The 24,385-nt window shown below is 42.9% G+C and overlaps 1 protein-coding gene across 4 annotated transcripts in view; it reads right to left on the bottom strand.

Annotated features, from left to right (window-relative positions):
* GARRE1 (granule associated Rac and RHOG effector 1) overlaps positions 1–24,385 on the bottom strand; it is a 74,234-nt gene that overhangs the window by 18,345 nt on the left and 31,504 nt on the right. For all 4 annotated transcript variants that reach the window (XM_036441156.2, XM_036441158.2, XM_036441155.2 and 1 more), the window contains exons 3-8: positions 14,692–14,892; positions 6,282–6,422; positions 5,968–6,063; positions 5,690–5,851; positions 3,919–4,077; positions 1,183–1,280 (exon numbers count right to left, since the gene is read on the bottom strand). In XM_036441156.2, the coding sequence (XP_036297049.1) occupies positions 1,183–1,280; positions 3,919–4,077; positions 5,690–5,851; positions 5,968–6,063; positions 6,282–6,422; positions 14,692–14,892 (857 nt within the window). The remainder of the gene's footprint in view (positions 1–1,182; positions 1,281–3,918; positions 4,078–5,689; positions 5,852–5,967; positions 6,064–6,281; positions 6,423–14,691; positions 14,893–24,385) is intronic.

Raw genomic sequence — 24,385 nt, forward strand, 5'->3', positions numbered from 1 at the left:
TTATAAATTTTGGTTGGGGAGGAGAACTCATAGATGGGAGATTTGGGGACATGAAATGTACTGTCAACCCCTACTTGATATATCAACTAGTTCTAAAACTTTGGGAAGAATCTACTGCTAGACCCTCACATTTCAAGGAAAAATGGTTTAAATATAATTTGCATTTCTCATCTCTCACTTTAGTCCATACAAGCACCGACATTGCCACTGCTCCTTACTATATCTACTCCTATCTACATACTTTAAATATTTTCTATACAGTTAAATATTAACTCAGATTTTAACTTTAATAGCAAAATTCTCCCAATATATGTTTAATTTTTGCTGTTTACTGATAAAACTATGACTCTGGTCCTTATACAATAGTTGAATTTGTACAGACATCACTGGGAAAAACCCCTACAGGTTGAAATGTGGAATTGCTGAGGTCGTATCTCTTATTTTAGGTCTCTGATATATTAAAACTACTCTCTAGGAAGGCTGTCATTTATTCAATAACTAACTTCTGTGTCTGTTTTTATATAGTCTGGCCCAAATACAGTATTCTAAAATAATATATTATTCTAAAACAAATCGAGCATGGTAGGCAAAATAGCACTTAGTGTTTCTTTACTTTGCCTTTATTAGGGGAGGTTACAGTTTCTCTATGTATTTGTTAACTATATGTCTTCTGATTTACCTGTTCCTTTATCTTGCCCATTTTCTTACTGATTTGTAGAGGAGTCAAAATAAAAATTGTTCAGTCTGTCCCCAGATAGGCAATGACACTGGGTATGTAATGACATGAACTTGAGATCATCAGAGTTGCTGGAATAGACAAAGGTGGAGGAGGAATTCTATGTTCTGGACTCAGCTTTAGAGAAACACTGGTGACTTGGAGAAAATGATATATTCTGTCTAAAAGCAGTGGACAAAGAAAATAATATTGCTCATTATGATTCAGGAGTATATAACATTTTAGTTATATTTTTGGTCAATGAGACTTGGTTGGCTTCAGGCACCTTGGCTTCCTCATCTTGGACTGATAATCATGACATGGCAGTAATACAGCACCACTGCCATAAACCTGCATAAACAGAAGATGTGTCCTATCAGCCAGCAGAGAATTTGTCCATGACAGCAATATTGTCAAATAAGTGAAAACTTCTATCACAGCTTAGGCTTATGTTAATATAACATTACCATGTGGATGGGACTTGAACCACGATTCTTGAGCCTTCTAAACTGATTTGGGGGGCATAGGCTTCCTTATTTTCTATCTGTGCTGTGTCAACTACCACCTAAGAGAGAAATAAATATAATGATCAGCATTCAGAGAGAAAAATGTTCACAAACAAATCCCATACATGAACCTATCAATGCTAAGTGACTATGGCAAGAACTATTCCCCTAGCAAAGCAGGTATGCAGAGGCCAGTCAGGTAGGTAATAAAGATGACTGGATACAGTAATCCTATATAATAAAAGCCTAATATGCTAAGTGTCCAGTCATCCAGGCAGCTGTTCAACCAATCAAAGTGTGCTATGCTAATGATATGCTAAAGCCACTCAACTGCTCACTATGATGTGCACTGACCACCAGGAGGCAGATGCTCCGACCAGTAGGTTAGCTTGCTGCTGGAGTCTGGCCAATCAAGACTGAGTGGAACAGGCTGGACACCCCCTGGAGCCCTCCCGCAACCCCTCCCCTGCTGGCCAACCTCCCACTTCTCATGTCCCTCCTCAGCCCTGATCATACACTAGTGGGGTCCCTCAGCCTGGCTTGCACCATCTTGCAATCCAGGACTCCTCCGGGATGTCAGTCAGACTGGTTGCTATGATGCACACTGACCACCAGAGGGCAAATGCTCCACAGTGGGAGCACCCCTCAGCCAGAAGCCAGGCTCAGGGCTGGTGAGTGCAGTGGCAGTGCCTGGAGCCTCTCCACTGCAGTGCTAAGCAAGCAGTGGGACATCCCCAGAGGGCTTCCAGACTGCAACAGGGCACAGGCCGAGCCAAAGGACCCCCTGAGTGCATCAATGTGCATCAGGCCTCTAGTATTTCAATAAACAGAAACCAATTTCTAGGTGTAGGATGTGCTGAATTTTGCAAGCACTTGTGGCACTTCTTCCAAACTATAAATGTTAGTTAGTTACTGCTTTGTTTCCTTTATCTCAGTATTTAAAAAATTTATGCACTTGAAAGGAGTAAAAATGCCACAAAAAATCAAACCAATGCTTCAGAAAAGCCCATCTGTAATGACCGAAAACAAGCCAGAAGTGGATGAAGCTTTTCTTAAAGATCATTTTAGTCTCAACCATCAATAAAAACACAACTACTTCAGGAAAGATAAAGAACCAGCCCTTCCTTCAATGGTTTCCTCTTATTTGGAGGACAGTCTTTAATATTATAGAATGATATAGTATCCTACATAATTTAGAGTTTGATAAAGTAATGAATTTTCAAATAACTAATAACTTTAAGAAGAGAATCATAAACCACTTGAAACCCAAGTCTGTGACATCAGAAGGGTAAAGCCATGCAGAGCTGTTTATCTTGATTCCAAACACAGCTTGTGATGGAGCTCATTTCCACTGCTGTAAACAGTTCCCACAGCTGGTCTCATGTCCTGTGGAAAGACTTCCTGTCCAAGTAATACCCACTGTTGGGCCAGGCAGGTGTTTCCTCTCTCCTCCCAGCCCCAGAACCATAATCTAAAGGTTCTTTGTTAGCCCGTACAAAGGTGCCCTGAGATCAAGGGGTATGGATCTAGGACTAAGTTTCTGATCTTTGAATAATAATGGGACTTTTTTTTAAGCCTCCAACATACTTGTCTTTTTCTACACATTCCTTTATGGAAAACTGATTGCCATGGTTCTCCTAGCTTCAGCTCAATCTCCCAGAGAGAGTGAGCTATTCTATACTTCAGCAGGGGGTCTCCAGTCTATGCTTCTTATAGGGTTCCTATACTGAGGAGCATGTATACCTCCCCAATGTGGATGGGCCTTCATCTGGCCTCTACAAGGCAGCACCATCCTGAGCTCAGCTACTGGAGCCTTCACCCACATGAAACAAAGGGACAGCACCTGCCCAGCAGCTACTTTCATAAAGTAGGGATTAGACTAAAAAACAGTTCTTTCCTTTTCTTAGTTCTAATTAGCTTCTTTTAGCCCAACTGAAATGCTATATATTTTCAAAAAGTAGTTATTTAATTCAAGAAAGTACAAACACATAAGGTTATGTGGGTCAGCAGGGTCAAATAAAAAGCTAAATGGTGACTTCAGATATTGATCCCATCCAACTTTAGCAAAAGTTATTCTCTCCAATGGTGAAAAAGACTAAGCTTATTTCTGAGTTCACACTTACTCGATTGCTAAGGAGGAGAGAGCAGGGATACAAAGTAACTGGATGGAGAATTACTTATACCACTGAGGTCTCTGAGAGGTGATATCTGAGCTGACATTAGGAAGACTGAGAAGAAGTGAGTCACATGATAATCAGAGAGGAGTATTCTCTTAGGTAAGAGGAGCATCAAATGCAAAGGCCTCAGACAAGTAGAAGCTTGGCCTGCTTGAGCAACAGAAAGACATCCATTGAAGCTCCAGAGTAGTCAGGTCAAGTCAAAGGACCCTATCAAATCATTTCCAGTGAAATGGTTTCCTTAAAATGAGGAAAGCTTGCAACATCATTTTACAACTAGGTTCCCTACCAATACATATTAAAAATCTACAAAAAAAAAAAAAAAAAAAAAAAAAAAAAAAAAAAGACTTTTTAATGCTACTCTTTCCTTACCTTTCTACCTGGTCTAAACTCTGTAGCACCCAAGAACTGTTAAAGTTACTCAGTATTTTCACACATGCCTGCACCCCATCCTCACATGCTTAAAACATCGTCTGTCTCCTTTCTCTCTCTCCCCCATCCATCACACATATTCACTCACCAGTCCAGCTTGGCCAAACAGCAGCTGTACAGCAGTCTTGCAGGCGCTCCGCCATGTGGATGGGCACACCTGGTTCAGTACTTCAGTTACAGGAAAATCATCCCTTGGTGTGATTCCATTATAGCAGCCTGCCTCCTTGATCAGCTGTAACATTGTATGCTATAAATATATAACAAGAGTGGTCATATCTTAAGATAAAATTTGTAGACTGAAATGCATTTACAGGTACACAATAGTCCTCAAAAGAAAAGTATTTTGTTTAAGTACCCCAAATAATGGAATTTAATTTGTTAAGTAATTATCATCAGACACTCTCAGATATTTTCTCAATCCTATAGAGTGAATGATTATATACATCACATTCATTGATAACATGTTGGTATTTCTATACTAGCACAAAATGCAGCATTATCTAGCAATCTGGTTGAGGAATTTTGATTTCAGAATTCCTCTAAATAAGGAGACAAAATCATCTGGTAGAAGTAAATACCAATGAAAACCTCAACTTTGCTTTGGATTACCAAGTGGTCAGGTATGCAGGCTCTGGAAACAGATTGCGTAAGTTCAAATTCCAATCCACTACTTTCCAGCTATGTGACCAGTGGGGTGAAGGGTATGCTCATGAGTGATCATTAAAAAAGACGACACAAGTGAAATGGTTGCATAACAATGCTTGACTCATGTTGCTCCACAAATGGAAATAATTGTGGCCATATTATGACAAGATTTCTCCTCTTATTTTTCATGAAAGTCCACTAGAACATTAACCATGAAGAGTATTTTATAATGTGCTTTCAAAAACCTTTATGTTAGCCGAAACCAGTTTGGCTCAGTGGATAGAGTATCGGCTTGCGGACTGAGGGGTCGCAGGTTCGATTCCGGTCAAGGGCATGTACCTTGGTTGCGGGCACATCCCCAGTGGGGGGTGTGCAAGAAGCAGCTGATCGGTGATTCTCTTTCATCAATGTTTCTAGCTCTCTATCACTCTCCCTTCCTCTCTATAAAAAGTCAATAAAATATATTAAAAAAAAAAAACAACCAAAAAACCTTTATGTTAGACATTTGAACAAAATTACAAATAAAACTAACTTGACAAACATCTCATTAAAAAAGTTACCATAGCCCTAACCTGTTTGGCTCAGTGGATAGAACCTCAGCCTTCGGACTGAAGAGTCCCAGGTTGGATTCCAGTCAAGAGCATGTACCTTGGCTGTGGGCACATCCCCAGTAGGGGGTGTGCAGGAGGCAGTGGATCGATGTTTCTCTCTCATCGATGTTTATAACTCTCTATCCCTCTCTCATCTTCTCTCTCTAAAATCAATAAAAACATATATATTAAACATAAATAAATAAATAAAAAGTCACCATAGCCCTGGCCAGTGTGGCTCAGTTGGTTGGAGCACTGTCCCATACACCGAAAGGTTAGATTCCTGGTCAGGGCACATACCTAGGTTGCAGGTTTGATCCCAGGCCCTGATTCAGCACATGTGGGAGGCAAGCAATTGATGTTTCGATTGCTGTTTGTCTCTCACTTTGATGTTTCTCTTTTTCTCTCCCTGCCCCTCTCTCTAAAAATCCTCCCTTGGGGGAGGATTAAAAATAAATTCACCATAGTTCATTTTTAAATACCACTTTATGGAGAAAGGTTAATGCCTCCTGACCCAACTTCAGTTTTGTTTTTTAATCTATATTCTTTACAAGCCTTTAAGTTTCCTTAACAACTCTATTTTCAAGTTCACACCCGTGTTGTTGGAACCCCATGGAAAGCTACCGTCTTAAGTTTCAGATTGTCAGCGGCTGACTCGTTGAAGGAGACTCCCTTCAGGAAGTGTGATCCAATCTGCACAGGGACAGTAGGAAGCTCACACTGCATGGGCTGTGGGGGCGTCTGCCTCCGCCCTGTTTGCTGTGCTTCTGCCTCGCTGCAGCAGCCCTGAAAGAGGTTTGGGTGGGAGAAAAAGGGTGACCCATAGCTCATTTATCAAGACACTTGGTATGGCGAGACTGCCATGCCACAGTTTCCAAGAACTACCAGAAAGAAAAATATACCTGCAAACTGGCTTCAATTGCTTTTGGATTCAAGTGGAAACCAGCTTTCATTGCATATTCACAGTGGCCTAAGCGTTCCAGAGCTATTTTATATGCCTGCAAAGAAATTATTTTTTTAAAAAAAATCAAGATTACACAGATTATAAAATAACAAAGTCCAATGAAAATAGAAACTTAAAATTTCTATAGTTTTTAAAACACATAAGGTCAGCTACTATCATATTACTCTTTCTAATTGGTTCAATATCACAACTGAAACTCCCTCCCTTGTCCCTATCCCTGAGGTATCGCTGTGCCAGCTCTGAAAAACTTACTTGCAAAGCACTGTCAATTTTTATGTTCAGTTCTTTTAGCTGGTGCTCAGGAATCGCTGCACTTTGAGAACAGAAGAGCTGTTGAACTTCAATTCCTGCCAGGCGGCCATCACAGCCTCTTTCTCTGAGTCTAGATGTTGCCTGCAACATGAATAATTACTAGTAAGTAAAAGAGGATGCTGCAGACACTGGAAAAATTAAAAAACAAAGGAGATAAAGCAAGAAATCATCTAAGCATTAAGATATAAGCCAGACATTCTGGATTGGTTGTATTAAGAAGAGGGCAGCCAGAAATTTTGGAAGATTCCAGCAAGCATCCTGAAGAAAACATAAGCCTGACACAACACCATCTTTAAGAAACCCTGGAAAGCTGCGTGAGTTTGGTTCAGTGGATAGAGCATCGGCCTGTGGACTGAAGGGTCCCAAGGTTCGATTACTCGTCAGGGCATATGCTTGGGTTACAAGCTCGATCCCCAAAAGGGGGCATGCAGGAGGCAGTCGATCAATGATTCTCATCATTATGTTTCTCTCTCTCCTGAAATCAATAAAAATATATTTTAAAAAAGAAAAGAAACCCTGGGGAAAAAACTTCCTGACCTGTTTTTTTTATATATATAAAAATATTTGCATTTAAAATTTTTCTGCTCTAGCCGAAACCAGTTTGGCTCAGGGGTAGAGCGTTGATCTGTGGACTGAAAGGTCCCAGGTTCTATTCCGGTCAAGGGCATGTACACTGGTTGCGGGCACATCCCCGGTAGGGGGTGTGCAGGGGGCAGCTGGTCGATGTTTCTCTCTCATTGACATTTCTAGCTCTCTAGCTCTCTTCCTTTCTCTCTGTTAAAAATCAATAAAATATAAAAATAAATAAATAAATAATTTCTGCTCTAGAAAAACAAGTAACCTAGAATATTGGCATCTGGTGTTTCCAGAATAAAAACAAAACAAAACAATGTATATAGTTGGGCGTTCCTATATATCAAAGTAAAAATTATACCAATACAGAACAATAAAAAAAAATATCAGAACATTAAAGGAAAAACAGAGCTTTTGAAATATTAAATACTAATTATTCAGGCATCAAACATGTTTATGAAGAGTACATAAGCAAGAAAAAAAATAAGAAAAAACTAATCTTCCTTGTGATAAAATATAAGTTATGGTTCATGACTACAGAGTAAGAAAAATAAGTATCTGATTTGTTAGGTGGGAGGAGAGCTTCAGGATGAACTCTCTGTCAATTCTCCAATGTCTATTTTTGTTGCAATATTAGTGCAACAAATAACATTTTTAAACAGTTTTGTTCTCTAGGCTAGTATAAGAGTTGTAATGCTTACCAAAGTTGTAGGACTAAGGAAAAGTAGTGAGCAACTCTCTATATACTAGAGGCCCGGTGCACAAAATTTGGTCCCTAGGCCTGGCCGGCATTCAAAGTGCGAGCATCTGACATGGAAGGGCAGATCCCAGCTGACCTCTGGGCCCTGGGCAACACCTGGGCCCCCAGGCCCATGCACACCTCCCTCCGCCTGAGCCACAGTGCCTGAGTCCCCACATGGAGACGTGGTGAGTGCAACCAGATGCTGCGGGTCGCGGTGCAGCGTGGGCCTCTGGGACACCCAGCAGCACTGCACAGAAGCCAGGCAGGCAGTGTGGTCTTTCCCGGCCAGCCTCACAGACAGGCTCCTGTGCAAACCCACGGGGAGTCAGACGGCCCCTGCAGTCCTGGTGGCTGTGGCCTTGCTCACCCAGAAGAGGCTGTGTGGGTACAGGGCGGGCTCCTTGCAGGTGCTCGGCACCTGAGTGCATGAGCTCTGGTATCCTGGTGGGGGAGTGGGGGGGAGCAGGGGGAATGAGAATGAGCTTGGTGGACAACCTGCATTCTAACAGCACCTTCATCCCATCACCCATGCCCCCAGGCAGCTGGCCAGAGGTCATAGCCCCCCCGCCAGGGCACAGCGGGAGGTTGGTCGCTGCAACCCACCCCCAGTTCCAAGTACCAGCCCGGGGCCTGCTGGCCACTGGTTGCCATCTGTGGGGCGATCTTTGGGGTGATCGGGCCCCCACTTGCACCTGCTTTGGCCAGGCCTAGGGAGCACACCCGTGAACAAATTTCGTACACCTAACAAGACCTGTATGTATTGGCCTGGCACTGCCCGCTCACCTGCTCCAACTTCCCACTGTGGTGCTGCTCTCATTGGGGTCCATTGGGGCCAGCACCTGCCATATTTCATGCTGCCCCCTGGTGTTTAACACATACCATAGCAAGTGGTCAAATCCCAGTGGAACAATTTGCATGTTAGGCTTTTATTAGCCTAACTAATAAAAGAACAATATGCAAATTAACCACCACTCCGCTATACCAACAAGCCAATCAGGAGCGAGTATGCAAATTAACCCGACCAAGATGTCTGTGGCCATGGAGCAAGCAGGAGGCTTGGGTTTCCCTGGCAATGGAGAAAGCCAAGCTTTCCGCACACGCTGGCCAGCCCAGGCCTCTGCTCAAGGCTGCAAAGTTTCAATTATAGAAAATAAATAAATCCCAACAAAAATGGTGGCAGACTTGGAGCTAGAGAGAACAGGAGGCTTGAGTTGCCCCCAGCAATGGAGGAAGCCAAGCTTCTGCAGCCCTGGTTGGCCTTCACTTCAGGCTATAAAGTTTCAGTTATAGAAGATACATAAATTCCCACAGAAATGGCTGACACCACAGAGCAAGCAGGAGGCTTGGTTCTGATCCAGGCTACAAAGTTTCAGTTGTAGAAGATAAATAAATTCCAGATACCAGGGCCTTTGCTTGGGTCACTGGAGGGTGTGGCTGGCCTGCAAACCATGAAAGGCCTCTCACTCAGGCCGCCACACACTCCAAGGGAACCCCCACCCTGATCCAGGACACCCTACAGGAAAAATCAGCTGGCCTCCACCCATGCACCAGGCCTTTATCCTATCTAATAAAAGAGTAATATGCAGATTGACCATCACTCCAACACACAAAATGGCTGCCCCCATGTGGTCAAAGATCCTGTTCCTGCCCCCATGTAGACACAGACGGCCACCACAAGATGGCCAGCAAGGGAAGGCAGTTGGGAGGCACCAGGCCTACAAGGGAGAGCAGTTGAGAGGGATCTGGCCTGCAAGGGAGGGCAGTTGAGGGCAATCAACCCTGCAGGGAAGGGCAGTTAGGGGTAACCAGGCTGGCAGAAGAGGGAAGTTGGGGGCAAATAGGCTGGCAGGGGAGCAGTTAGACATCAATCAGGCTGGCATGGGAGTAGTTAGGGGGTGATCACGCTGGCACGCAGAAGCAGTTAGGGACAATCAGGAAGGCAGGCAGGCAAGCAGTTGGGAGCCAGCAGTCCTGGATTGTGAGAGGGATGTCCGACTGCCCGTTTAGGCCTGATCCCAGTGGGTCCCAGATTGGAGAGGGTGCAGGCTGGGCTGATGGACACCCCCCTCCTGTGCACGAATTTTGTACACTAGGCCTCTAGTAGGATATAAAAGCCTAAGCAGCTATCGACTGTCTACCTATTAGCTATGACCCACAATGACCACTAGGGGGCAGATGCTCCAACCAGTAGAGGAGGGAGCCCGATTTCTGGCGGAATCAGCTGTGGGTTAGGTTGCTGCTGGGGCACTGTCCAGCTGGGATCGGGCTGAAACCAGCTCTCCGATAGGGGGTCCTGGATTGCAAGAGGACACAGGCCAGGCTGAGGGACCCCACCGGTACACAAACGCATGCAATGGGCATCTACTAATGCAGTAACGTTCCAAAGCAGAACAGAGTATTCAGGTATACCACTCCAACCATTCCCTGAACCTTAAGAGTCTCACAGTAACATAATTTGACTTTTTAAAAGAATCTTTCAATCAAATATTTCATACACAGGTCTTGTTAGATGTCATTGGATAGTCAGTGAAATACAAAACTTGTTCCCTATTATCTTGGAGCTGATAGCCTCATGGGCCAACAAGGAACCAAATAAAATATTTATCCCTGGCTGGTGTAGCTCAGTTGGGTGGGCATTGTTCTGGGCACTGAAAGACTGCTGGTTCAATTCCCAGTAAGGTGTATGCAGGAGGCAGCCAATAGATGGTTCATTCTCACATCAATGTTTCTTTCTCTCTCTTCCTCATTCTTCCTCTCTAAAAATCAGTAAAAACATTTTAAGTAAATAAACATATAAAACATTTAAAAATTAAAAATGGAGGCCTTGGCCGGGTAGCTCATTTGTTTAGAGTAGGGGTGTCGAACTCAATCAGAGAAGGGGCCAAAATCTAAAATCCAGCCTAAATCGCGGGCCGAATGGTTTACTGAACAGTCATAAACTGTCATTGTGATGGAAACGCAGCGGAGTGCAGTGATGACAGCGCTTTGCGGGCCACATTGCAAGGCCTGGCAGGACGGATTTGGCCCGCGGGCCTTGTGTTTGACACATGTGGTTCAGAGCATCGTCCTGATACGTGAAGGTTGCGGGTTTGATCCCAAGTCTGAACTACATAAGAATCAACCAATGCATAAATAGGAGGAACAACAGACTGTTTTCTCTCTCTCTAAAAAAAAACCCAATAAATAATAATAAAAAATATTTATCTAAAATAATTACAAGTGGATAAAAGCACATGGATGGAAACAAAGACTGTAATAGGAACACTCTAGACTAGGTGTGTCGAACTCAATCAGAGAAGGGGCCAAAATCTAAAATCCAGCCTAAATCGCGGGCCGAATGGTTTACTGAACAGTCATAAACTGTCATTGTGATGGAAACGCAGCGGAGTGCAGTGATGACAGCGCGGTGTGGGCCACATTGCAAGGCCTGGCGGGACGGATTTGGCCCGCGGGCCTTGTGTTTGACACATATGCTCTAGACACTGACATTGAGGCTGAAAGTTTAAGAAGGAGAAGGAGGTAGTCAATGGAAGTGTGGGATGGAAGCAGAACAGGCTGCCATAGCAGCAAAAAACGAGAACCAAGTGCACGAAGGGGACAGTGGCCCTGATAGATTGATGAGCAAGGCCAGACTATGCAGAACTAAGCAGGTCATAGTGAAGGGCCCACACTTTACCCTAAGGAAATGGGATGCAACGTCACCCAATTTTAAATGGAAAGAGATGAAGAATGGCCAGACAGGAAGGGAGAAAGGAGTCTAGCCACTAAAAGTGTCAGAAGAGAATTTGGACTAGGAGAGTGACAGTGGACATGGAAAGAAAGGGACATATCTGGGATATTTTGCAGGTGCGACCTATAAGCCTTTCTTATGGATAGATGTAAACACGACAGAAAAACTGGAGGATAAATCTCAGGCTTATTGCATGAATGGCCCTGAGTGGAATGGCACCACTTGCTAGCTTGGGAAAGATTTTCTTTTTGGGAGGCAATAGGTTTGTGGGGATAAATTAAGCCTGAGACACCTAGATACCTGAGGTAAGCAGAAGCTGAATACGGGGCCTGGAGCCCACAAGAGAAGTGGACTGGTCACACACATTTGAGGGGCCCGAGAACACAGTTTTTAAAGACCCAAGATAAGATGGAGATTCCCTAGAATTGAGCCTTTAGAAACTCATATTCATAGCTTTTGTTGAAGAGAAGAAGCTAGCAAAGTAGATGGAGAGGATGGCCTGAGATGTTCAAGGGTGACTAAAAATGCCTGGTTCCGAAAATGCCACAAGAAGAAAGGATTTCCAAGCGCTCATGTTGCTGTGAGCTGCTGAATGGAAGCAAAGGGTTTCCTGGACTTGGCAACACAGAGACAGCAGTGACCTTGACAAGAGAAGTCATGTTCTTGTGTAGGAGTGGAGGCCAGATTTCAGTGAGCTGAATGATGCTATTCATACAGTTTCACATTGTATAAAATAAAACCTTATACTATTTATGAATATATGCATATAGAGCAAAAATATGAAAATATACACAGGAGTCACAGATTCCACACTCAAGAGTTATCTTTAGAGAGGAAGGAATGTAAATAAGATAGTGGAGAGGTATAAAGGGGATTCATTTGACTTTGCAATAATATTTTTTCTATGAAAAATAAAAGGTATAGAGCAAATGTAGCAAAAAGATTCATTTTACAAAGCTAAAAGGAAGATAGATGAGTTTGTGTGACATTTCCTATGTGCTTGAAATGTTTAATAATAACATTTTTAAGACTGAATCAGCCGAAACTGGTTTGGCTCAGTGGATAGAGTGTCAGCTTGCGGACTGAAAAGTCCTGCAGATTCGATTCCGGTCAAGGGCATGTACCTTAGTTGCAGGCACATCCCCAGTAGGGGGTGTGCAAGAGGCAGCTGATTGGTGTTTCCCTCTCATTGATGTTTCTAACTCTCTATCTCTCTCCCTTCCTCTCTGATAAAAAATCAATAAAAGTATTAAAAAAACACAAAAAAAACAAAAAACTGAATCAATGGTGAGTTGAACAGTTCTAAGAAATTGGCTAGGGAAAGAGTAGAGAAACAGGGTAGGGCAGGGTGGACTTTTGGGTTAGTAAGCATGTCTGTGCCCTGGTGGGAGCATGCTGAAGGGGAGAAAACACAGGGTCCCACACAGAAGCCTTGAAGGCGAGGAGAGTAGGCCTTGGACAAGAGCAGAGGGCACCTCCTCCACGATAATGAAGGGAAGGAAGAGAGGAGGGTCTGCATTGAGGGAGGGATGTCACTTGGTGATGTGAAGAAGAGGGGCTGCTGCCGAGCAGATTCTATTTTCTCACCAGTGCGGGGCACTGTCACTGGATGGAAGCAAAGTAAGGAAAGGCAGAAACCTATGGGCAGACTGGAGTGAGTGAAGGACAAGGTCAAGGCGAGCAGGTCAAGGGACCCCCAGGAGGCCTCACGTGGGCTGGATTCCCAGCAGGAATGATGCCAACAGGTGGAGAGGAGAGCACCATGAGCCAGGTACTAAGGACATAAATGTGATCAGGAGGCTGAAGCCAGCAGCTGCAGGACACACAGGATTGTAAGATGGCAAGACAAAGGTCTGGATCCCACTGCTCAGCCGCCTGCAATCAAGTCAACAGGTCCCACTCTCACATTTGACCCCCAATTAGTACTTTAAAGGCTGCTCTGATAAACAGCAAGAAAGCTAAGAAGATAGTATGAACAACATAAACTGATGAATAAAAACGGATCCAGAAACAGAAAAGCATCGATCAGACTGTCAAACCTCAGAGGGAAGGTAGGGGAGGGTGGGGGTAAGGGGTAGAGATCAACCAAAGGACTTGTATGCATGCATATGGGCCTAATGAATAGACACAGACACCAGGGGGGTGAGGGGCATAAGGGGGGGGACAATGGGATGATAAGGACACATATGTAATACCTTAATCAATAAAGAAAAAAGAAAAGAAAAAAAAAATATATATATAAAAGAAAGCTAAGAAAAGCCCTTAATAGGAAAGTGAGACCAAAACAAACAGGAAAAAACTGAAAGGAAATTCAAAAGAAATCACAACAATGCAGCAGAATAGTATAAAACTGAGTTAAGAAAATGACAGAATATAAGATATCAAGGTGTAAAAAATCACATTAAAAAATTTGATTAAGCTCGGCCGATGTGGCTCAATGGTTGAGTGTTGACCCATGAACTAAGAGTTCACCAGTCTGATTCCTGGTCAGGGCACATGCCTGGATTATGGGCCTGATCACAGGTAGGGGGCTTGCAGGAGGCAGCTGACCCATGATTCTGCCTCATCAATAATGTTTCTATCTCTCTCTCTCTGAAATTAATGAAAACATATTTAACAAACAAAACAACTGTTCTTTAAAAAAAACTGATTAAAGAAGACCTCTAAAACATAAAATGAAAATTTCCCCAATTTAATTATGGAATGATTCAAACTAAATGTTATATAATAATATTTATATAATAAATATTATATAACCAATATACTACTCCTTGTACTACTCCATAAATTATCTTTTACTCTGTAATTCAAAACTAAGTGCTAGTTAAAGTCCCAACTTGAAAAGGCTTCTTTTCCCCCTGCCTTGGAAACAAAGGAATATTAAACTGCTGACAAGAAATGTGTTCTCACCAACTATACACCCACCCAGCTGCCTGGCCGACTACTCACCCTCTGCAGCCAGCTCCAGTCTGTCTTACAGACGGAGGGCACCTGCCTTTTCTCCCTGGTCCCCTAGAAGCTCTGCTGCACTGATCCCAGTTGCAGGCAGGCCCCTTCCTCTGGGTTCCCACGCACCTTACCCGGGTTTGTAAGCCCTTTCTCCAACAAGGATGAGTAGAGGCTGTCACCCCGTGCCTGGTGCATGTCTGACACAAAGTGGGCATTTACAGAGACAATCTCTGATAAATTAATGAACAAGTTATTGGGTACAGTTTAAAATTCTAAATAAGAAGGCTCTTTGAAGAACCCACAGGCAAAGGCCTCGCCTGTTTGCACAGGGCAGCCATCTCCCCAAAGTCAGTTACCTCAGCAGCCCCTCTCCAGGATCGCACAGCTTCCTCCAGTTCAGGTGTGTGGCCCATGCCAGATAAGCTGCTGCTGCTCTTCTTTTCAGGCACAACCACCTCAGCAAAACAAGAGTGAGCCACTGGCTGGACCTTCTGTAACGCCTGGGTCAGAAACTGGAAGTGGACCTGCACCACGGTCAGGAAACATCGCCCCAACACCTGTGAAAACAAGAGCCAGGCGTTTTTAGATTATGGGTTGCTACTACATTAATGCAATAAATTCTCAGCCATCAATCTGAGTAGAAGGTAACAATGAACTGGAAACCTGAAATTATATGAAGTTTAGAAGTCACCATGCTTTAGAAGGATCTGCCTTTGTTCTCATCTTTAGATCTGGATGCCTGATGCCTACAAGTCAACCGAATAGCAAGCCCCAAGGTTCATAGGCTCCTTCCAACTTCTCCCTCTTCCATTCCTGTTCTCCACTCCCCTCACAGTAACCCGCCTGTTTGTGAGCTCTGGCTAAAGCAGAGCAACCCACAATTCCAATTATATCTACACAGCATTCAGAGTAAAAGCCATGTGGTTAAAAATCTAAAAAGTCGGTTTTACTCCGAGAAGGCATTCCATTGGAAATGGAATCCAAAGATATAGGTTACTTTGGTAACAGTGTTATTAACATAGTTATTAACAGTTATTAACATAGCTTTATGTCATACCTCTACTCTTATGAAACAAAGCTGACAGACCAGTCTTCTAGGAGTCAACAAAACTTACTGGGCAATTCCATTTGTTAGTCCAGCAGAAACCCTCACCGGATCCATGTTAGTAATTGGTTGGTTGATGAAGTAGTCCATTAAAGAAAGAAACTAATTTTAACCGAAACTGGTTTGGCTCAGTGGTAGAGCGTCAGCCTGTGGACTGAAAGGTCCCAGGTTTGATTCCGGTCAAGGCCCCTTCCTCTGGGTTCACACTCGAGTCGCCGTTTCCTTGCTTGTGTTAACCCAGGCTATAAGGTGTTCTCTAAGATGAACTATTTCTTTTTCTTTAAAGGAGAGTAAGAACTTGCCACTTAAAAGGCAACTTGAGCAGAGATCCTCCAGGTTACTAATATTTCCCCTAATCTTTTTAAAAAAAAATGTATTTTATTGATTTTTTACAGAGAGGAAGAGAGAGGGATAGGAAGTTAGAAACATCGATTAGCTGCCTCCTGCACCTCCCCGCCCCTCCACACTGGGGATGTGCCCGCAACCAAGGAACATGTCCTTGACTGGAATAGAACCCGGGACCCCTCGGTCCGCAGGCTGATACTCTATCCACTGAGCCAAACCAGTTTCAGCTCCCCTAATATTTTACATTTGTTTTGTCCATACCAAATTTGACCATAAAAACTTTTGCCACTTTTATCATGTACCATAACAATCACATTTTTTTTCATGGAATGTATTTCAAATTTTACTGGCTTACATAGGAGGTTACTTAAAAAATTTACTTTATTGAGTTTGCAATTTATCCAACTGGCAGGGGCACAGATGCACTCAGTGAACTGCCTTGGGAAGGTGGTGAATGTTGGAAAACAGTTTCCATTGCCTTTTGCAAGGAACTAAAATCTTATGAAACAATGGAATTGTCCAGTAAGTTTTGTTGGCTCCTAGAAGACTGGTCTGTTAGCTTTGTTTCATAAGACCCCAATGCCAAGCCTGTGGCCCAGTCCTGTCCCTTGAAGCAGCCAAAAATAAGACTTAAACTTGGACTGCTCTCTTCCTAGTGCACATTTCAGATGCCTGTCTGTGAGCTCCTGTCCCACTAGTCAAAGAGTTCTGCTTCCTGGAGAAAGAGACTCAGGGAAGTTCCTAGTGGTGACAATCCCTCTGAATTATTTTTCCTGGTGGAAATCTCTAGGACCAAACTAAAACAAACAAATAGAAATCTCACACCAAAATAGCCACCCTCTAAACAATCAGAACTACAAGCTAAACTATAGGTACGGGTTTCTACTCACAAACCTCCTCAAAACTATACCCCATCAATGATCTGTGCCAGATGGGGCAGGGTGAGGGACACAAAGGAAGTAGACTTAGCAGCCTACAGACGAGGCATGAATGAAGTAAATGGCATTTAATTTGTATCATACTTAACAGCCAGCTTTAATGGAACACTCAGTCTGCATTTCTCCTATGTTAAAGATATCACATGGATCATTTCATTTAATCCTGGCAACAATTGCATAAGGTCATTCCCATTTTACAGACAATAAGGCTAAGACACAGAAAGGTTTAAATTTTGTCAAGGGAACACAAACTGGATGTGGCAGAGTTGTCACAAGACTTAGATGTCTATTCGCTTAGCCAGTGTGTCCCACTGCCTTCAACAGGCTCTAAACAACTGGATACAGCTGTGGGCTGGATGCACTGAGACCAGGGACATGACAGAAACTCGACCTTAACTGGCATGCATCAGAATGAGGGTGTCCCAAAGCTCCACACAGTACAAACACAGGAGGAGGAGAGCTGGGTTCTCAGGTATACAAACTCTTCCTCCTCCTTCCTCAGTTTCTTGGCAGGCTAAGGCAAAGGGAGGAGGAAGGGAAGTAGAGATGGCATGCACCTTGTGCTCTGGGGTCACACTTGTACAGTTTTAGACCAATACAACCAAATCATTCATTTTTCCAACAATATGTTGTATGTGAATGCCTGATGTATACAAGTACAAAACAGGCCTGAAGATACTACCAGAAAGCAATAAGCAAATCCCTGTCCTCACGAGAGTTGCCTTCTATCGTGGGGAACAAATCAATAAGTAGATATGCAAAGCCAGGGCTACTGGAGGAGAAATGCTAAAGGATGAGGTGAGAAGGAAAAGGCTCTCTGAAGAGAGGACCAAAGGAACAGAGCGAGTTAGCACATCCTCTTATAAAAGGAACAACTCAGGAAAAGGGCCCTGATGAGGGTGCAGAATAGGGCATTTTCTGACAGTGCTGGTCGATGGCAGATGGGAGCATCCTCTCACTGTTGAGTGAAAGAAAGATGAAAGGAGGAGGGTGCTGCGGGAGGAATAAGTGTGGGGAGAGATGCTGCACAGTTGGTATGTTGTCTCCATTAACCTACTACATATTTGACCTTGGATGAATTATTAGATCTAGTAATAATTAATGTCGTTTTCTAATACTTTTTTAAAATCGAATTTATTTAAACAATACAACAAAATTTAATCAACAATATAGTTGCCGTTGTTTTCTACTACTTGTGCCCAACGCTCAGGAAGCATTTTAATCCCTCTGTTGTAAAATTCTTGTGATTTTGATGCAAAAAATTCGGTCAATGCATTTTTGAGGCATTCTTCATTATTAAATTTTTTTCCAAGAAGAAAGTTTTGCAAAGAACGAAACAAATGGTAATCGGAAGGGGCAATATCAGGAGAATATGCAGGTTGAGGGAGAACTTCCCATTCCAACTGGCGCAGTTTTTCAGCAGTGATTCTTGCAGTATGCGGTCGTGCGTTATCGTGGTGAAGAATTACGCCCTTCCGATTAATTAGCGTGGGTTCTTTTTCTCTTAAAGCTTGGGCTAACCTTTCCAATTGGGCACTATACACTGCACTTGTAATGGTTTGGTTAGATGGTAAAAGTTCATAATGAAGAATTCCTTTAAAATTCCACCAAACACACAACATCACTTTTTTCGCATGCAAGTCAGGTTTTGGCGTGGGCTGCGGAGCCTCATTTTTGTCCAACCATTGAGGCCGCCTTTTCAAATTAACATATAGCACCCATTCTTCATCTCCGGTAACAATTTGCTCTAAAAACGGCCAACGGTTTTGACGAGAGAGGAGCGAACTGCAAATTGTGACTCTTTGATTACGGTTGTTGTCGGTCAACTCATGAGGAACCCATTTTCCAAACTTTTGGACTTTGCCAAGTGCACGCAATTGATTGGAAATTGTTTTTTGTGAACAATTTAAAGTTGTCGCAAGCTCTTGTTGGGTAATTTGAGGATTTTGCACCAAAAGAGCTTGAAGAGCTTCTTGATCAAAATTGGACTCACGGCCTCGACCACTCTTGTCATCTAACGAAAAATTTCCCTCGGGAAATTTCTCAAACCAACGCTGGCATTTTCTGGCGCTAACTGCATCTTGACCAAGAGCACTACAGATGTTTTTTGCAGCCTCACTTGCTTTTCTTCCTAATTGGAACTTGTAAAGCATGCAGTGCCGAATATGCTCTTCATCCACCATCTTCTTAGCCCTAGTTTTGCAACAAAAACCAAACCAAACACAAACTTTTTCAAGCAAAACTTGTTAATTGCACTTCACACGTTCTGTAGATACCACATGTTTGAAGGTTATGTCAATACAAGTCAACGCCAAGCAAGATTTTAAACGAATGTTTAAAAACGACATTAATTATTACTAGACCCGATAGTCTAAATTTCTCCCCTAATAAGGAAGGATGAGAACAAGAACTAAGTCCCTCCCTACATGATGCATGGAATGACAACGTAAATATGTTTGTGACAAAATATTTGAAAAATGAGGCAGAGGGCCAGAGACCAGGACACAGGCTTTATTAGAGGAGAAGGACCCTGCAGGGCTGCCTCCCAAAGGAAGAGAGCACATGTGCAGAGGTGGAGCGCCTTTTGAGGGGAGGAATGGGAAGGGATGGGGCTTAGGGTACTCGGTACACGATGACTGGTGGTTTCATATAAGGCACATGATTAGGCACTTAGAGACTTAGGAATCGGGGGCTTAGGGTATTTGGCAGGTGCTGATTGGTGGTTCAAAGTACAGTCCATATAAGGTGCCTGGTTAGGTGCTCAGGAATGTCCAGGCTGCAGATACAGTTTACGTCATACTCATCCATCAGTTGGGGAAAGGGAGGATCTATCAATATTTGTGTTGTAAGCAATTCATTGAAAGCCAATCAAATCCCAACCGGTATGGCTCAGTGGATAGAGCATCAGGCTGCAGACAAAAGGTCCCAGGTTCGATTCTGGATAAGGGCATGTACTTTGGTTTCGGGCACATCCCCAGTAGGGAGTGTGCAGGAGGCAGCTGATCGATGTTTCTCTCTATCCCTCTCCCTTCCTCTCCATAAAAAAATAAAAATAAAATAAATAAATAAATAAATAAAAAGCCAATCAAACCAATAGTTACTCTGGACCTTAAAAAAAGCCCATTTCACAGAATATCTGCTCTAAGTTTGCATAAATTAACAGATGCATAAACAGCATATCCAGAGAGAGGTTAGAGCTCAACCTCCAGCCTGCCTCTACCCATTCTTTCTTTTTTTTACCCATCTTTTCTATACACATTGGCCTTAGCCCACCTCCCCTGCTGTAACAGACTCCACACTGCTTGACCCGGGGATGGACTAGTCCTTGGGATCTTCCTGAGAAATCTGGAGGAAATACAGACTCTAAAGTTATGAGCATGGAAGCATGTGATCCCAGGGCAGCGGATGGCTGCTTTTCACATGGAGAGTTTCCTGGACTGCGGTATTAAGTGAGGTTGTAGAACAGATGTCGCAAGCAGGGGAACAAAAGAGAGACATTTGAATTTAAGACGCCAGTGGAGCGATAGTTACAGCTCTATCAACAATGACCATTTATTGAAGGATTAACCCATACCAAGCACTTTATATGCAGTGAAACAACTCTGCGGGCGACAGCGATTCTTCCATTTACAGATGACACCACTGAGGCTCACAGAGAGAAACTTGATGTGTAGTAGAGATCCAATGCCAGGTCTGTTTGACTCCAAAGGCTGTATTTCTAACCACAAGGTTGCTCTATCTTCCTATGACAACAGTGGGCGGATGCTCAGAGGACGAGAGGAACCTGGCATCCTCCGGATACTGTCAGACATGGGGATGGGAATGCAGACTGGGAGGCATAGCTCAGTCTTCTCTGACAGTGGGAAAGGGACTGAAGCAAGAGTAACAAGTGGGGTGGCCTGTGGTATTCCTGTGTGATACAAGCCTCAAATTTTATGATCTCCACAGCAGAGAACAGCTGCTAAGCCTGGATGGAAAAAGCAATGATAGCCGGGACTTAGCTAAAATGGTCATTCTGACAAATAAGCACTTTATGACTTCTCTTTGGCATACCTGAATTGCCAGCATCACCCCCTTTTGGACTGGGGCCATTGTTAAGTAGTATTGTATAAGGCTGACCTGAACACAAGCTCTGTGAGACCACCCAGTCTATCTGATAACCAAGATGCTTACTGACTAATGGGGAGGTGGCATATAAAGTGTAGATTCTCTGGACAAAGAGATGATTCACATACCAGACAATATGGAGCAAGAAGACAGGAGATTTCATCAGATCACTCAGAATGATGTGCAATTTAAAACTTGTGAATTTTTTATTTCCAGAATTTTCCATGTAATATTTTGGACCAAAGGTAACTGAAATTGTGTAAAGTGAAATCATGTATAAGGGGGGACTACTATACATTGTTTGGCTAAGAGGCACTATAGTGCTACAGTCAAGAGTTTGTACTCTGTAAGCCAGACTGCCTGGGTCCAAAGTCTAGATCTGCGATGAGACTTTTGATAAACTGCTTAATTTCTCCATATCTCAGTCTCCACATCAACAAAATAGGAACACTAATAGTACCTAACTCATAAGGTTATTAATAGAATTCAGTATGTTAATGTGTATAGTCTCATAAAAAATATGGTGATGAGTCCAAGCCAGTTTGGTTCAGTGCACAGAGCATCAGCTGCAGACTGAAGGGTTCAATTCCAGTCTAGGACATATACATCAGTTGCACACTCATCCCGGACCCTGGTTGGGGTGTGTGCGGGAGGCAACCAATCAATGTGTCTCTCTCACACTGATATTTCTCCTCTTCCCCTCCTTCCCTCTCTAAAAAAAATCAGTGGAAAAAGTATCCTCTGGTGAGGATTAACAACCAAAAAAAATATATATGGTAATGGAAGGAGAATTGATTTAGGTGTTAAATACATAATGCAATATACAGATGATATAATATAGAATTGTACAATTGAAATCTATATAATCTTAAAGTCACCCCAATAAATTTAATAAAAATTTAAAAATGTGTAGTCTCAGAACAGAACGTAAGTACTATATGAGCTTCTTTTTGCTTTTATTGTTAAGGTATTTTGAGTTTGGTTTCTCTCACTTGTAGTCATAGTGATTTAAAAATATATATATTTTATTGATTTTTCACAGAGAGAAAGGGAGAGGGATAGCTAGCTAGAAACATCGATGAGAGAGAATCATCAACCAGCTGCCTCCTGCACACCCCCTACCAGGGATGTGCCTGCAACCAATGTACATGCCCTTGACCGGAATCGAACCTGGGACCTTTCAGTCCACAGACTGACACTCTATCCAATAAGCAGAACGGGTTTCAGCCATAGTGATTCTTTTTTTTTTTTTATAAATATATTTTTTATTGATTTTGTATAGAGAGGAAGGGAGAGAGATAGAGAGCTAGAAACATCAATGAGAGAGAGTCATCGATCAGCTGCCTCTTGCACACCCCCTACTGGGGATATGCCCGCAGCCAAGATACATGCCCTTGACCGGAATCGAACCCGGGACCCTTCAGTCCCCAAGCCGACGCTCTATCAATTGAGCCAAACCAGTCTCGGCAGCCATAGTGATTCTTAAAAACAACTTAAATATTAGTCTCTTGCTTAAAATCCCCCTTTAAAAAAATCCCATCTCATTCTGTATAAAATCTAAATTCTTATCAGGGCCTGCTCTGTCCTCATCCACCAGGAGTTAAGAGATTCTGGTATGGGAGCTGAGTCCTATCACAGAGAGCTGGATTAGACTTGGTATTTTCCAATGCATCACAGCACTCATCATACCTGGTGTCACAGTCTACTTATTTATCTGTCTTGCCCACCGAGTCTGGAGCACTTTAGATGGTCCTCACTCAACTTTGCCAGTGTATAGCCAGCTCATCGGTATTCTACCCCAGTGGTAGCAGGTAGGTGTACAGGAAAGCAGTGAAATCTAACAAGCTGACCAGCAACCATAAAAACCCTATATAATAAAAGCTTAATATGCAAATTGTCCCCTCAACTCGGAGTTCAACCAGGACTTTGACCAGGGGGTGGGGCTGGCGGCCAAGGCAGGCAGCCGGAGGGAAGGGAGTCGCCCCCAGATGGCAGCCACTAGGGACCCTACCTATGCATGAATTCCATGCACTGAGCCTCTAGTTTAGAATAAGAAATAATTCAGGCCGTAGCTGGTTTGGCTCAGTGGATAGAGTGTTGGCCTGCAGACTCAAAGGTCCCAGGTTTGATTCCAGTCAAGGGCACATGCCCTGGTAGTGGGCACATGCCCAGTAGGGGGCATGCAAGAGGCAGCCGATCAATGATTCTCTCTCATCATTGATATTTCTCTCTCTCTCTCCCTCTCTGAAATTAATAAAGTATATTAAAATAATTCAGGAAAACTAGTTCTACATAGAATTACATTCCATGAAATATTTTATTTGTTTCCTTCTAATTTGCCCACCAAACCTAAATTTTTCACTACTGTCTGCTCAAATCTTCTTAGCAACTATGAAATTTTAAATCTTTCTCCTAAAAGAAAACAACATTGTCAGTTTAATCACCAATATTAGGAGCACAGCCATTCTTTCCTTGACTCCTAAACCTGCTGCTAGGGTCCTGTCTTCAGAGGGGTCTTCTCTCTGTTCTCATTTTCTTCCTTGAGCCACTTCTATTTTCTGTTTTCCATTCATCATTATTATCTAAATAATACTCCCTGCAATATTGTGTTTTATAGTAAGGAACTTTTATATTTAGTTTACTTTCAAGGTTCCTAGCACACAGCTCCCTAAAACCTTTGGAATTTATCTAAGAAAGATAAAGTATTTGTAATATTTTTCATCCAAATCTGAGTTTATGTTGATGGTTTTTGGAAAGCCCCTAAGGATGGAGGCTTGTTGCAAGGGGAACCAACCAACAGATTAGAAGTTTAGAACTTTCATCCGTCTCTGGGGAGGAGAAGGGGCTGAAGGTGGAACCAATAATCCACGGACAATAATTTAATCAAATCACACCTATATAATGAAGCCTCCAAAAAGTCCAATGACCCAAAGGAAGGGGTTCGGAAAGCGTCCAAGGTGGTGACCATACGGAAGTGCTAGGAGAGTGGCATGCTGGAAAGCGCATGGAAGTCCCACATATCTTCTACAGACTTTGTCCTATGCATCTCTTCCATTTGGCTGCTCCTGAGTTATATCCTTTTATAATCGAATAAAACAGTTTTCTGAGCTCTGTGAGCTGCTCTAGCAAATCAATCATGGGACCCTCTGATTTATAACCAGTCTGCAAGGACAGGTAACACAGCCTGGGCTTGTGATTGATATCTAAAGGGGAGGAGGGGCAGTCTTGTGGGAGTGAGTCCTTAATCCAGTGAGATTTGATGCTAACTCCAGATAAATAGTGTCAGAAATGGCTGGTGTGGGAAAACTACCACACACTAGTAATCAGAAGTGCCACAGTAAATAGAGTATCTGTGAGTAGACAGAAAATGAAGTTTTCCTAAATACTCCCCTTTCTGTTAGAAGACCACTTCACATGCACAAATCCCTCCATGAAATAGAACCTCTTATTGGGTATTCTTGATACATTACTCCTATCAAGTAGTCATACGTTTCTCTCTTCCTCTGTTTAAGTTTGGAAAATGTCCAAATATACACAAAAGCAGAGTATAACAAA

The sequence above is a fragment of the Pipistrellus kuhlii genome, unplaced genomic scaffold (genome assembly GCF_014108245.1).
Source record: "Pipistrellus kuhlii isolate mPipKuh1 unplaced genomic scaffold, mPipKuh1.p scaffold_m20_p_17, whole genome shotgun sequence".
NCBI lineage: Eukaryota > Metazoa > Chordata > Mammalia > Chiroptera > Vespertilionidae > Pipistrellus > Pipistrellus kuhlii.